The sequence below is a fragment of the Polypterus senegalus genome, chromosome 11, assembly GCF_016835505.1.
Source record: "Polypterus senegalus isolate Bchr_013 chromosome 11, ASM1683550v1, whole genome shotgun sequence".
Classification (NCBI taxonomy): Eukaryota; Metazoa; Chordata; class Cladistia; order Polypteriformes; family Polypteridae; genus Polypterus; species Polypterus senegalus.
In genome coordinates, this window is record NC_053164.1 from 141,147,763 (window position 1) to 141,163,316 (window position 15,554).

Consider the following 15,554-nt stretch of genomic DNA (forward strand, 5'->3'; position numbering starts at 1 on the left):
TAGATCTTCAAATGAGTGTCTCCTTATAATTCCAAAAGCTAAACTTAAAAGAAGTGGTGAGGCGGCCTTCTGCTGTTATGCACCCAAAATCTGGAATAGCCTGCCAATAGGAATTCGCCAGGCTAATACAGTAGAGCACTTTAAAACACTGCTGAAAACACATTACTTTAACATGGCCTTTTTATAACTTCACTTTAACTTAATACTGATACTCTGTATGTTCAGTTCTTCATAATAACTATTCATGGTGGCTCCAAAATCCATACTGACCCCTACTCTCTCTTCTGTTTCTTTTTCCGGTTTCTTTGTGGTGGAGGCCTGCGCCACCACCACCTACTCAAAGCATCATGATGCACCAACATTGATGGACTGAAAGCCAGAAGTCTACGTGACCATCATCATCAGGTCCTTCCATGAAAACCCTAAATACAAAGAGGACTGTTTGACTTATGTTAGGTAGATTGCCCAGAGGGGACTGGGCGGTCTCTTGGTCTGGAACCCCTACAGATTTTATTTTTTTCTCCAGCCTTTGGAGTTTTTTTTTTGTTTTTTCTGTCCACCCTGGCCATCGGACCTTACTCTTATTCTATGTTAATTAATGTTGACTTATGTTTATCTTTTATTGTGTCTTCTATTTCTCTATTCATTTTGTAAAGCACTTTGAGCTACATTTTTCTGTATGAATATGTGCTATATAAATAAATGTTGATTGATTGATTGATTGAAGTGAGAATACACCAGATAATTTGTATCCACATGAAGCACTCCTTTAGGTCTTTTGGCACATCATCTGTTGCTACTGTGTCCATTCTAAATTTATTTACACATTGTGTCTCTTTTTCTCATCAGGACAGCTTGACATTAGGAGTTCACTTTAACTGTGTCATTTGGCTGGCTTTGCAAATAACGGATCTATATCAATTGCACAAAAATATAATTTGCCCTACATATACTGTACTTGTACAGTAAAAAGGAGGCATGCTCAAATGAACCTAAGAACAAACTACTTTTACAGACATACATACAAAGACAAACATGCTGGGGTGGGTTTTATTTTTTTGTATTACAGATCAGAAAAGGGTAATAAATAATAATGCTTTCTAGGACTGTAGGAAACATTATTGGAAAATGATATTGCTGCTTTGTTTAAAATAGAGTAAGTATAAAATGGTCACTAATCTGCATTAACCCCATTCACTCTCATGTGGCATGCTGTAATATAAAATACAGTGCCGTTGTTGGGCAATTTCTCTTTCTATTGACTTTCCTTAACCCGCAGTACTTATTTCTCTTCCTTTGTGTCATTTTTGTCTATTTGTAGCAGGGCAGCTAAATGGCCACTGCACAGCAATCTAGAAAGATCTGATTTTGCAAAGTACTTTTAGAAAATACTGCATATAACAGAAATAGAGTGAAATAAGTAGAGGTCCACGCACAAGTTCTTGACTGAAAGGCAGTCCAACTACTATGTACAGTATTTTGAGGTCTTGGTCAGTTAGATAAAGGCTATGTTAAATAAATATTGATTATGTTGAGACGGCATGATTCTTCATTCTTTTATGACATTGCTTGTCATAAAAACATACAAAGCTTGACTCTTTAAAATACTAAAAATTAATATACTGTACATGATGGATTACCAGAATTGACTGCTGTAACTAGAAAGTTGTATCAGAATTGGAATTTCAAACAGGCTTTTATTCATATAACTGGATATAAGTATAAGTGCATAAAATACATTTTCTTCTTTGATAAGCACCTGGATGAAATAACAATTTAATTTTCTTTTTAGAAGAAAATGTTGTTTTAATTTTATGGTATACACATACTGTCTATGTATTTTATGTGTACTGTAAATATTAGTATGTACTGTATACATATTTATTAAAACCATAAATCCTAAAGTAATGGGCTCATTTTTTTGTTTCTGAGTGAACAAGCTATAACTATTTTTGTTATAGTTTAATAGCTGAAAATTTGTTCAAGCGCTCTGACCCTTTACTCAGTGAAGAGTGCTACACAAAATTAATTAAATGTAGTATAACTACAGTACTATATATATATATATATATATATATATATATATATATATATATATATATATATATATATATATATATATACACACAGTATCATGATTTCTTTTCATGCCTAATGCAAACATAGCTTTCTTCCTTTTATACACTTAATGTACATACAGGGCAAAGTGAAGGATATACTGTACCTATATATAAATGACACAGACGTCCTATAGTCCAAAAAAGCAGTACTAAGCACATCAAATACAACACAAGATCTACTGTAGTGATGTAAAATCTACCAACCAGCCAGCCTGATGGGTCAGGCTGCACAAAGGCGATGTGTGACTATTTGTGTGTTTTCACCAAGACAGAGAAGAGGCTGTCCTCCTGGGCGAGCAAGTTGGTAGCAGAGTCGCACTCCACTAAAATACCCTCAGAAAACACTAAAACCTGGTCTGCTTCCAGGATAGAGGACACCCGGTGCTGAAAAAAGAGAAAGAGACAGAAAGAGGAAAAAGAAAAGGGAAAGGGAAGGGCAAAGGCAGACTGAAAAAACATTGAAATTTAACAGCCACATCAGAAAAATGGAACAAGAGCCATTTTACATGATTCTAGTGTTGCATTGCAACATGGGCATCAGAAGCCTGTGGAGAAATAGAGGATTAAGGAAACAGAAGACAGCAGACAAAGTAAGGAAAACAAATACCACCTACTTTTTATTTGATACAGTTAATAAAGCCACGCAAAAAAAAAAAAAAAACAAATTTCAAGATGTTTTGTTTGCATTCTACATCACAGTAAAGAACAGCTAAATTATTCTTACTCTTTGTAATAATATCATTATCTGTGGCACTTTCATTTACTTTACATACTAAGGCTGCATTGAGATCCTTTAAAGGAGGTCACTTTTTATTAGAATGCAAATCTTTGCACTGTAGGAGAAACCCAAAACAAAAGAAACATTGATGGGTTCCAGTTAGGAGAATCCCTACAAGCAGAAAGCCATGGCTGGGCCCAAACATTTTATTTTAGAACAAATGTTGTATGTGTGTAGACATGCAAGCAGAAAAAATAATTACATTAATAATGGCAGAAACTGTATGAAAGTAAGAATGTTCTCCAGACTTTTCTAAGAGAAATGAAACTAGTGCCATAGTCTCCACCATGTAGCTATATAACTGAATGATGAATACCACTTTGACACACTTCTAAAGAAGGTATCATATGAATCTGAAACAAACAAAACACAATTTAGAAAATGAATGAAACACAATACTTACTGCAATTGTTACTACAGTTCTGTCTGCAAAGGCTGTCATTACTACCTTCTGCAAAATATTTTCCTGTATTAAAACAAAAACATAAAATGAGCTCATAAGGATCATCCATTGGGCTTTATTTCATAGACTGCCTATGCTCGTGTACCAGACACGGAAGATAATCTAAAAAAGAGGTGTATGTTATGGAAGTAACCCCCAAGGAAGACATGAATAGTTCAATCAATCAGTCTTTATTCAGTCACAGATGAGTACATGGATTCCATGTTGCAAGGCATAAGAGCAAAGTTCCCCTGTTTCACTCGACTTTTAATAATTTTCCTCCCTCCCCTTTCTCTTTATTTATCAATAAGCACAATATGTTTATCTAAGCATTTCATCTTACATTGCGTGCATAGGCTAACCGTTTCTATTTTGTGTACAGATGGGTCCCTAAAGAAGGAAAAGTCATCTTTCCTGTGTCTAACAGATGATTTCCATAAAAAGAAATTGCCCTTGGTCAGCTTACTGCACCCTGTCTTATGACAGACTCCTGTATGAATAACCTGCCATTATAGCAAAACAACTTTGCCAGTTCTTCAACTCAGCCATTTTTTTCTTTCATAATGTCACAACATCACAAGAGTTGCATAATCAAAAACATGCTGGGTTTGAAAGATTTCACAAGATGTCACAAGAGCATTCTTAGGCCTAAACTCAGTTTCTTCATAATCAGTGGATTCATTAAAAGTAATGAGTGCTAAGCTAACTTCACCAAAAAGCTTGAAATGTTGTACTTTTGTACCTGTATGCCATTATCCTCTGACTTATGCACACCTTTACATATTTGTGGGATTCTGCCTTTCCTGATATGAAGATCATTAAATCAAACTTCCATGAACATTCCTTTGATAAGCATCCAAACGTCTTAATCAGGCTTGATTTGGACATGTACTGTGCACATCAGATTACCCAGCCCTAAGGCAGCTTGCTGCTTTCTGACAATAATTAAAATTAAAAGAAAATAATCTTCTGTTTTTTTTTAAATATCATTTACAATAAAGTTGTAGCTCAAGAAAACTTTAAATTTTGGGAAAGTACTTTACATTCCAGAAAAGGCTGGAGACCTCTGGTCTGTAGGCTTTCGTTACAGAAAGAAGGAGTGATCCTCAGAAATGGAACTACTCTGAAATGGTCTTCAAAGCTCCACATGAGGTTGATTGAGGATAAAACCAAACTAGGGTCCAAAGCTGTAAACGATTTAATAGGTCGTCCCTCATAATGAGTATTTTTTTTTCTTCTGCTTTAGTAGTTGGGTGTTGTTCTATGTTAGCCGTCATGAATGCAATGAGAAGTCAAGCAAAATGACACCTTGTATTGGCTAACTGAGCTGATTACAAGATTTTGAGGCAGCTCAATCACCTTCTTCAGGCAGGGCAGTTAGCCAATAAAAGGTGTCATTTTGCTTGACTTCTTATTTCTTCTTTCAAATTTTGTGAAAATTTTAATTTCAAAAAGTTCCTTGTCCAGTTTAAAAGTCACACAAAATTGAGTTAACACAAAATCCTGTAGTAGTGCAGAATACCCCCAAGTAAAACAACAAAACAAACTGGTCAGTAATTCCTAATTACAATATCTCAATTTTTTCACTAACTACACTTGGTAGGTTTTATGCAGATTGAAATTAAGGCATTTTTGAGTGGCACAGATTTTTTTTTATAGATGCCATGATGATTGTGCACTACACATGACCATATACATTGCTAAAATGTCACAGCCAGGAACTAATGGGTACTTGACCCTACAATTCTTGACAGGTCATCTCAGATGTGAGCTCAAGGTGTGTACAGGAAATAAAAACTCACAGTGGCCATATCAATTGAAGCTGTTGCTTCATCCATGATGAGAATACTACTGTTCCTCACAAAGGCCCTCGCTAAACAGAAAAGCTGTCGCTGTCCCACACTGAAGTTTTCTCCTCCTTCTGTCACAACAGCATCTGTCCAAATACAAAGAAATGCATATATGGATGAAAATGGTGGCACATGGACAGTACATGTAACATCCTGCTAGATCCCATGAGTGTGAAAATCTATCCGCCATATTTCTATATCATTAGTTGTAAAAATTCCAATATGGTGTTCATCATGTTTTGCAACCAAACTCTCAACATCTGTGCAAAGTAAGAGTAATGGAGTGGTTGATAAAGCTGAAAGTCAGTGTATATGTGTGTTTTTAAACGTAATAGCTGGCAATTACAGCAAGTGCAGACACAAGTGCTGTAATGATTACACTCTCTGGTGAATCACCTTATCCATTTTTGATATTCTCTAATCTCCTTCCTACACTTATGTGATGCCTCCTGGAAACAATGATATGAACATTTCAACAAGACAGAACGTTAGTGTCCTTGTTCATTTTTGAAAGGCCAAACCACAGACCTACTGATATAATGTAGTATTAAATATAAACAAGAGAGTGTTTAGTGTTATATTGCTGCCTTATCACTCTTTGATTAATGCTGCCTTTCTACATTGTATTTCCTGATAAAAAGCCTACCTATAACATATATCCAAGAAGTATGAACTTCTGGTGTTACAAAAGCACTCATTTTTGCTTGATATTGTGACTTATAATTTGTGAATTCTTACCAAGACCTCCTGGGAGAGCTTTGACCATATTCTTTAACTGGGCGATCTCCAGGGCTTCCCAGAGGCGGTCATCCTTGCACTTGCGTTCAGGATCCAAGTTAAACCTAATGCAGTATATCAAAATGAAATTGATCAGATTATGTAATATTTGTATTGTTGACATTGGAGATCCTTGCAAATAAAGAAAAAATAAAAGAAGACGGTATTGACAAGTATATTCTGCATCTGGTTAAAAGAAATTATTGACTGCTTTTAAGGTGTTCTCACTGGCCACCAGAGTTTAGAAAAGTCAGCAAATATTTTAACAAGTAGCACAAACAAAGACCGCAAGTCATAAGCTGTAGCCTGGCCCTATTCAAAGGCTGGCATGCCACACACTGTACAGCTCATAAAAGAGATGGTACATACCGAATTGATCCACTGAACAAAATAGGGTCTTGGAGGATAATAGAAAGTCTGGAGCGCAAAGTGTGCAGAGGTAGTTTTGAAATGTCTATTCCATCGATGATAATCTTGCCTAGTGAAAAATACAGTGATTCTGAAAAATGTAAGACACTGTCTACAGTAGATAACACTAAGGAACAACATACAAAATGTCTGAAAAATACTGTAGCTCTTTATAACATCTTTATGAAGATTAACCTACAGAATAAGAGAGTTATTGTTCAATTGTAAAATATCCAAAAAAACATCAAATATATTGACTGTCATGGATCACTTGGAAAAGAAAACCTATCCTAGGCATTTAGGAGTTTATGCTTGGAATTATAGCATTTTAAATAAACACTGTTCTCTTTAATTCAACCTCATAAATGTCATCCATTTAAAAAATGAATAAAAATCAGTACAACTAAAATGTAGTTAATTCCTGGCAATTAATGTATTAAAAAAGAGAATGTAAGCATATCAAATCCAGATGGAAATAGCTAACTGAATAAAGAAAGAAAAGGCAGAAGTGGCATAAGGCACAGAGCACATATAGTCAAGTTAGTTCATAAACTTGCAGACTATCTACCTTTAGTTTAAAGTGGACTTCTGCCCATTTATGTTCTTTTCTGTGTTCCACCCACTATCTACTGCTTAGTTTGGACAGTTAGTGGGGTTCACTCTTCTAGTCTGAGACACGTCTCAAACTCTCTCTCACTGGGGTTTAAAAGGTTTGATTTAGAAGTCTTAACTCTTATGGTCTGTTTTTTCATTTATGTTCAGTTGCACGTGACTAAATAATTAATCAGAAGTCACTTAGGCATACACATAAATAAGAATTATTTGTTTATGCTATGAAACACCCATATTTTCCAAACTCCAAATATACAGTATATAAAGTTCATATTGTGTAGTATCATAAATGTTATTGAAAGTTAGAACAAGGCAGCCAGCTAATGAATGGAAGGTCAGATTTGTTTATTCATCCATTCAGCATTTCAAGGCATCTAAGAGTAATCCCAGTAGCAGCGTTTACATCTAGTAACTGTAATACTTGAAGTGATTGTTGGCAAACTTAATGACACTTTACGGCGCTGGTTGTGACAGTACAAGTTTTGAGTAAAGTTTCTTTTTTTTTTTTTAAGTGCAGGGCATTGTGTTTGAAAAATAATTTCCCAAAGGTTGACTAAAATGACTTTTTCTACCCAGGAATTGTGCATTAGCAGTAGTTTAATGTCCTTCAGGTTCACTGACCTGTAAATTGATAAGTAGGTACTCAGCACCCTTATTACAGTACAATAAAAACATTATAATCTTGTCTTTTATTCCTTATGTTTGTGCACTTCAGCAGTATGGACTGTAGGGTCCAAATAACACCACCAATAATAATAATACTCAAAAATGATCTCCTACACCCAGTCAACTAGCAGTGGTGTGTGTGTGTGTGAACAGGGCTTTGTCTAATGTTTGGTATATCACCACGCATAGGGTCATGAGGCAGGCAAGATATCTAATGTGTAAGAGTAGAGGACAGCATTACTACCTCACAGTGCCCAGACCCTGGTTTGGTTCTCATTTCAGTGTTTTCTTTGTGGAGTTTGCATGTTCTCCTCATGTTCACGTGCATGTCCCTCAACAATTTTAGTTTCCTCCCACAGTCTGAAGGTACACAGTCAGGTTTATTAGCAATGTTAACATGGATGTTAACATGTCATGTCATGAGTGTAGACAGACACTATCCTGCTCTGTACTAGAAAAAAAAAAAACAGGTTCAGAGAAGAGATTGAGGGGTTGATGAATTATTTTTGTGCTGAGCAGAACAGTAAAATTCAATAGTTGCTGCACCGATCTCGATGCATCACCTTAAAACTGGGTCCAAAATTGGCTAATTCTTTTATGGACCTGAATGACAGTGATTGAAGTTGCTGCTTTTGATGTTGTGTAATTAGAAAGTGTAGCCCTTTTTCAACAGAAATACTATGAAAAGTTGCCAGGATGTTACAACTAAAAACAAAGACAGCACTTTGTTCTCTAGAAAAAGCCTTTCTGGTACCATTACATGTTTATTCTTGATCTATAGTAAGTGGTCATTTTTTGATCAACATTCTTGATACAGTACTTGTTTTAGTAAAATTAAATAAACTACCATCAAAGATGTCCACCATTCTGAAGAATGCCAGAGAGAGCGAGGACTTTCCACTACCAGTACGTCCACAGATCCCCACCTGGAAACATGGAAAGAAAAAAAATGTATGTCACAAAACTGTAATATGATTTGAGAACAAGTCAGAAGTGATTTTTTTAATGTATGTATTGTTCAGCTTTTTATTTTTAATGATTTTTGCACACATTTTTAAAGGCTTTGAGTATTGTTTTATGCAGGAAATCCATCCATCCATCCATTTCCCAACCCGCTGAATCCGAACACAGGGTCACGGCGGTCTGCTGGAGCCAATCCCAGCCAACACAGGGCACAAGGCAGGAAACAATCCCAGGCAGGGTGCCAACCCACCGCAGGACACACCCACACACCAAGCACACACTAGGACCAATTTATGATCGATAATCCACCTAACCTGCATGTCTTTGGACTGTGGGAGGAAACCGGAGCATCCGGAGGAAACCCACGCAGACACAAGTAGAACTATGCAGGAAATAATTAATTTAAATGATTTTAGCATAAGGCTGCAACACCAATAGATGTGGAAAAATAGAAGGGGACCGAAAACTTTCTGAATCCAATGTAGATGGATTAAGGACATTTTATTGCAAAGTGAAAGTATTGCGACTTGATTCCTGAGGTCTCATCCTTCTGAAGCCCCTTCTTCCAATTTTCCAGAGTAATAGAGCTAGTGTCATCTGAAATATCACATACCAAGCTTGAAGGACTATAGCACTGCAAATTACCTGCTAGCACTGACCCGATGAATTCTCTCTTCTTTCAAGTAGCTTGCTATCTTTAAAAGGACTGCACGCTGTTGATGCACAAGTTGTAAATCTTATGTGACTTTGGCAGGCTGGCCATTATTGTAGGCTCCCAGCAGCTGGCTCAAAGCTGGCCTTTTGTATGAGGAAATAACAACTCCTACTGCTGCTGACTCACCACTGATGTCATCCCTAGCTAATGCAAGAGTCTGTGTCATTAGGATACTTTTGCTTTGAAATGTTTTGCTTCTTGTGACGATATATATGATGAATGATAAGTAGGTCAAAGTTATAGGGAGCCACAATCTATCCCAGGCGGAATATAAAACATCAGTCCATTGTGTGGCACACAGGCATCCACTTTTGGGTTACAATTTAAAAGAACACATGAATGCTGGAACTGAGGAATTTCAATTTCCCGTTTCTCTTTCTTCTTTCTTTGTTACAGTTGGAAGAAATTAAGTTCTCATTATGTCCTAGCTAAATTTGTGCCCTATGCTGCAGATTTCTCCAGTGTTGCACTAGTGTCTCTCTCTACAGAAAACTGTGCTGTTTTTTTTTAAAGAAATGATTTGATTATTTTAGAAGGAATCTTAGATGTAATAAGTTAAACAGTGTATGAAATACATTTTTGTGACAGGCAATAACCACCCTCTCTCACACTCCTTTGTGAAGTCAATGGAAACTTGTTTGAGTGACTAATACCAAATATCAGAGATGTACAACATCTGCTGCAAGGCAAGGAGAAGGGCTGAACCTTGAGGGCTAAACCTAGAAGAGATTCTGTATAAACTATTTATATAGCATCCAATTAAGTCGGCAAGATGGTGGGGATATGCATAGACTTTGCAAGTGCTTATCAGAAAGGAAGGAAAGCAGGTATCTGTCAAAATGAAAGTCAATTTGCAGGAAAAATGATTTGTAATTTCACGTAAAAAATTATATCCTTGTAACTTCAAGCAAAAAAGTATTTTGAAAGAAATAAAATAAAATTAGTAGCTAAGCACCCAATTTCAAGGGACAAAACTAAGAAAGTGGCATGTAACTTTTGAGTTGTGTAATATAAAACCTCACTCCCATAGCAGCTAGAATTTTTTCATGTTAAAGTGTTACGCTTATGCTTTAGTGTGATGTTTAAATGAAAAGACTTCACTCTTGGTCTTTTCAGCCATCTTGATAATTGTGTAAATATATTGCTAAAAATATAATGCTCAAAATGTAAATATAGAACTGAAGAATGTTTTCTTCATTTCAACATTTTTCTTATTTAATTGCAGAATTCTCAGACTGACTACAATACATCTTGCATGTGAAAATATTAGATAGGGGACTTTTGCTAAATGGTGTGGGAAACTGGCGCACAGATACACAGACTCACCAGCTCCAAAACACACGTTTCAATTTCTTCCTCTCACAGTGCACAACCACCACAATACTCAGCTCAGTCCTTTACTTTGTTTCTTCTCCCTTCTTATTCTTTTGCTGCCTCCACTCCTATCTTTGCAAGCTCCATTCTCTGTCTTGCAACTCCGGCTCCCCGAATGGAGTGAGACGGCCCCTTTTATAATGCACCAGGATTTGCTTCAGGTGCTCCCTGATGATCTTCCTGCAGCACATCCTGGTGTGGCGGAAGTGCTGCATGGGCACCCAGAAGCACTCCGGGTATACCTGCTCTGGCAGCACTTCCTGTTGTGGCAGACGTGCTGCAGTCCATGTCTCCTTGAACATCTGGGCGTCTCTTGACAGTGGCCATGGGTCCCAACAGGGTTGAGCTTCTAAGCTCCAATCCCATGCCTCCCATGCAAACCAGGGCAGCCGCACTCTCCTGCCCCGGCTGCGCAGGCTCCCCAGCCGTCTGCCACAATGGCTACTCAAATAATGACAATCATATGCCAACTTGCCTGTGCACAAAAATTGTATTTGAATACCGAGAAAATATGACTGCAGGACGCTGTTTCCCAGACAGAAGGATGATTCTCCTTCTTGCCACTTCTTTTGGTTATTACAGATTGCTCTAAGATGAGGCTAGCAGAATATTTGCAGTTATTGGAGATGCTACTGTCCAGTCTCCAAGTAATATTGTCTGGTGTGCCTTAACATCCCATCACAGAAAAATGATAAATAAGTGGGTAGACAAGTCACATGCTTGGTGGAATTCTGTGGAAACCTTAAAATAATATAGCTTCATGACAAGAATGCAAACACAACTTCAGCAAATATAGAAAGTAAACTGGCCTACAACAGCATATCCACCAAGCTATCCCAGAGTCTATGATAGCCTTCTCCAGGTATACAAAACACATGTACACGTGGATTGGCAAATGCCCAATGACCACTGAATTATCAAAGGGTTGCTTTACTATTCCTTAAGAAGAACAAATTCTACTGAATATGAGTTTTGACATTTTTAGAAGGCAGAGTACTGTAATTGGCCAGTAGCCTGAATAACCCAATGTTCCCACTTTATGACAATTTGGATGATAACCCAAGCCTGCAAAACCAAAATATAGGTATTTTTCACACAAAATCAACGAGGAGTATCCAGATTTCTAAAGCAGATCTCATCTATTATCTTGGATACTTAGGAACTTCATAACCAAGTACTCTCTGAGCCGACAAGATTATGTTTGATGTGTTCCTATGTTTCATTCCCTTTCTTGATAGTATTCACAGTCAAGTTCATAGACATTCTATTCTTAGTAAGAGCAACATAAATTAAATCTTTGCTACCCAAAAGTAGTGGCCTTAGTGCTGTTCTAAAAACACCTCATCAGTCCTATGAAGTTTCATTTATCCATGTATACCAGTCATCATTTGTCACTCTTTGGAAGTTTAATACTTCTATTTTACATAATGGCAACTTCTGAATGAAGCACCTCTCCAAACTAGATGAATATACTGTGGTTAACTCTGACTTTATAGATGACACAACATTTGTGTGGATGGCTGTTAAAGGAGCAGTATGTGACTTCATAATAGAGTTAAAAATGGCAGAACTTCTCTGATTTTAGTTTTTAATTTTTAATAAATTTCCAAAACTTTCTGAAAACTTGTTTATATTTTCTCATTAAAGGATGTTGAATGTAGACTAATAAGAAAAATTGTAAATGTATCCATTTAAAAGTAAATCTACAACACAATAAAGAAAAGTACAGAAAGTAAAGAGGTCTGAATACTTTCTGAATCCATGGTAAGCATTTGCTTTACTAAACTGTGTGATGATGTAATTCAAATTTTCAAAATCCTCAAAGACATTTTTACAGTAGATCCAGCAAAATTCTTTCAATATAAGAGTGAATTACGTACTCGAGGACAACAGTGGAAACTAAGGGGAAGTACACTTAGGACTGAAGCCAGGAAGCACTTCTTTACAGAAATAGTTTTGAGAATCTGGAAGGTGTAGTTGAAGCAGAACCCTTGTCAACTTTTAAGAAGTATCTGGACAAGATATTGAGGCAGCTTAGCTATTAGTTAAACAAACTGGTTTGATGGACTGAATGGTCAACTCCTGTTTGTCAGATTTCTTATGTATGATGTTCACATTTCCAAACCTCAGTGATAATTCAAAATATAAATACAGTGGGTACGGAAAGTATTCAGACCCCCTTCAATTTTTCACTCTTTGTTATATTGCAGCCATTTGCTAAAATCATTTAAATTATTTTTTTTCCCTCATTAATGTACACACAGCACCCCATATTGACAGACAAAAAAAAGAGTTTTTGAAATTGTTGCAGATTTGTTAAAAAAGAAAAACTGAAATGTCACATGGTCCTAAGTATTCAGAACCTTTGCTCAGTATTTAGTAGAAGCACCCTTTTGAGCTAATACAGCCATGAGTCTTCTTGGGAAAGATGCAACAAGTTTTTCACACCTGGATTTTGGGATCCTCTGCCATTCCTCCTTGCAGATCCTCTCCAGTTCTGTCAGGTTGGATGGTAAACGTTGGTGGACAGCCATTTTTAGGTCTCTCCAGAGATGCTCAATTGGGCTTAAGTCAGGGCTCTGGCTGGGCTATTCAAGAACAGTCACAGAGTTGTTGTGAAGCCACTCCTTCGTTATTTTAGCTGTGTGCTTAGGGTCATTGTCTTGTTGGAAGGTAAACCTTCGGCCCAGTCTGAGGTCCTTAGCACTCTGGAGAAGGTTTTTGTCCAGGATATCCCTGTACTTGGCCGCATTCATCTTTCCCTCGATTGCAACCAGTCGTCCTGTCCCTGCAGCTGAAAAACACCCCCACCGCATGATGCTGCCACCGCCATACTTCACTGTGGGGACTGTATTGGACAAGTGATGAGCAGTGCCTGGCTGTCTCCACACATACCACTTAGAATTAAGGCCTCAGTGCTCTGTGTACATTAATGAGGGAAAAAATTAATTTAAATGATTTTAGCAAATGGCTGCAATATAACAAAGAGTGAAAAATTGAAGGGGGTCTGAATACTTTCCATACCCACTGAATATTGTAACCGTGAGCAATGCATCCACTCTGACCTTAGCAACCAAACTCTCAGAAAAAATGATTATGCTTACAGGCCATAGCAACTCCCCAAACATTGTACTAACCACCAATATGTTCATAGAAAATAGCAGTACACTAATCATTGACTACAGCAGCAGCTTACAGAGAATGTTATTAACATCAAGTTTTAAACAGATGAGATCTCTGATGTTTAGCTCTGGTAACCCTCAGCAAATCATTTAACATTCAATACTCTGTTTTACTGTTATTTGTGTATGTAGCTTGCATCCAAATTTGGGATGAAATAGTTATGATAGTTATGATTCGAACTATACCTTTTAGTTCTGGCAAATAAACACAAGCATAACATTCTCAAATATGACAAAACTCGGGGTCACAAAGGGTTGGAGACTACTGGCGGCAGAATCAGCCACAAGGCAGTAACCAAGCCTAGACAAGGCGCCACTTCCATGCGGGGCCCACTCATGCGCACACCCACACTTACATAAAGCCATCTTGTAGTCGGCAGTTAACTTAACATGCATCTCTCTGGGGATGTGGAGGAAAAACTGGATGAAGTTAGATCAGGCTAAATCTTTGGGGAATGCTTTTCATACCATATACCCTCAAATGACTGAAAAATACATTTTTGAGCAAAGTTGATTTTTTTTTTATTCTATAAGCAGCAAGCTTTAAATTAGCATTAACCAGAAAAGGAAAAAAAAAGAGTTTTAATTGTGCCTTTTTAATTTTGTATGAATAAACCATAAATTTCCATTGTGTAAAATAAGATTGATAATAACTTACATTAGACTTGACTGGTCTTTAAAGACTTCAATTGATTATAAGGGCCCCAACTATAATTTTTATTAAAATGGATGTTGCTGATGTTAAGTGCATTCATCTCACTGAAGTGGGAGGAAGTGATATTGCTAAGTATTGCACAGCACAGGGCCTCAGACATGCATTCTAAATTCATATAACATCCATACCTGTGGGATTCAACAATGCAGAGTTCTTGTACGTACCTTCTGGCCTGGACTAATGTTGGCATTGACATGTTTGAGTACAGGTTTCAGCAGTGGGTCATACCGAACACAAAGGTCCTGGATCTTGATTTCACCATGCTGAGGCCAATCTTCAGGGACCTGAACAAGATCTGTAAAAAGTTATACCAATCACTGTGTCTCATGGCACTGAAATCTTTTTCTGAAATTTTACACAAACAAAAGCTCACCAAGAAAGTGTATCAGTGTAGCCATACTAATTCCGTCATTATTCTACTTATTGGCCTAGCACAGCACTACCTATAAGTTATTATTATTTAAATTAACTATACTTAGTGATGAAGGTGAAGGTTATCATTTAGTCAAACCATCAAAATCCATATTAAGGGTTAGAAGTACAACTGATGAAGATCAAGTGTGGTAGAAATGCCAGGTTCATGTCTGGCCAGAGCTTATTCCAACAGCACTAAGCACAAGGCACAAACAATCTCTGGACAGAACGCCAATCAATCACAGGATCACTCACACACACTACACAGAACCAATATGGAATTGCGAATTAACTTAACTAGCATGTCTAGGGATTGTGTGGAAATGCACACAAACATGGAGAACACGCTGACTCCACACAGACAACGATCAACATTTAAACATAAGACAACATATCAATGAAGTGGCAGCACTACGTACTGTGCCATCAACCTTATATTCATGTTGATTTTAAATGAATAAACTTGTTTAAACCTGCCTTTCTTAAGTAAAATTCTAGAGAAGGCAGTCATTATGCAGCTTAATGACCACCTAAATAA

General features: G+C 37.1%; 1 protein-coding gene across 8 annotated transcripts in view; it reads right to left on the minus strand.

Annotated features, from left to right (window-relative positions):
- abcc9 (ATP-binding cassette, sub-family C (CFTR/MRP), member 9) overlaps positions 1–15,554 on the minus strand; it is a 229,194-nt gene that overhangs the window by 8,549 nt on the left and 205,091 nt on the right. For 5 of the 8 annotated variants that reach the window (XM_039769708.1, XM_039769710.1, XM_039769707.1 and 2 more), the window contains 7 exons: positions 14,767–14,897; positions 8,501–8,579; positions 6,337–6,445; positions 5,929–6,032; positions 5,143–5,276; positions 3,302–3,364; positions 2,325–2,504 (listed from right to left, as the gene is read on the minus strand). In XM_039769708.1, coding sequence (XP_039625642.1) covers positions 2,367–2,504; positions 3,302–3,364; positions 5,143–5,276; positions 5,929–6,032; positions 6,337–6,445; positions 8,501–8,579; positions 14,767–14,897 — 758 coding nt within the window. In that variant the 3' untranslated portion in view covers positions 2,325–2,366. Of the gene's footprint in view, positions 1–2,324; positions 2,505–3,301; positions 3,365–5,142; positions 5,277–5,928; positions 6,033–6,336; positions 6,446–8,500; positions 8,580–14,766; positions 14,898–15,554 lie in introns of those variants that run through there. The other 3 variants (XM_039769711.1, XM_039769709.1, XM_039769714.1) reach the window with 2 other exon arrangements.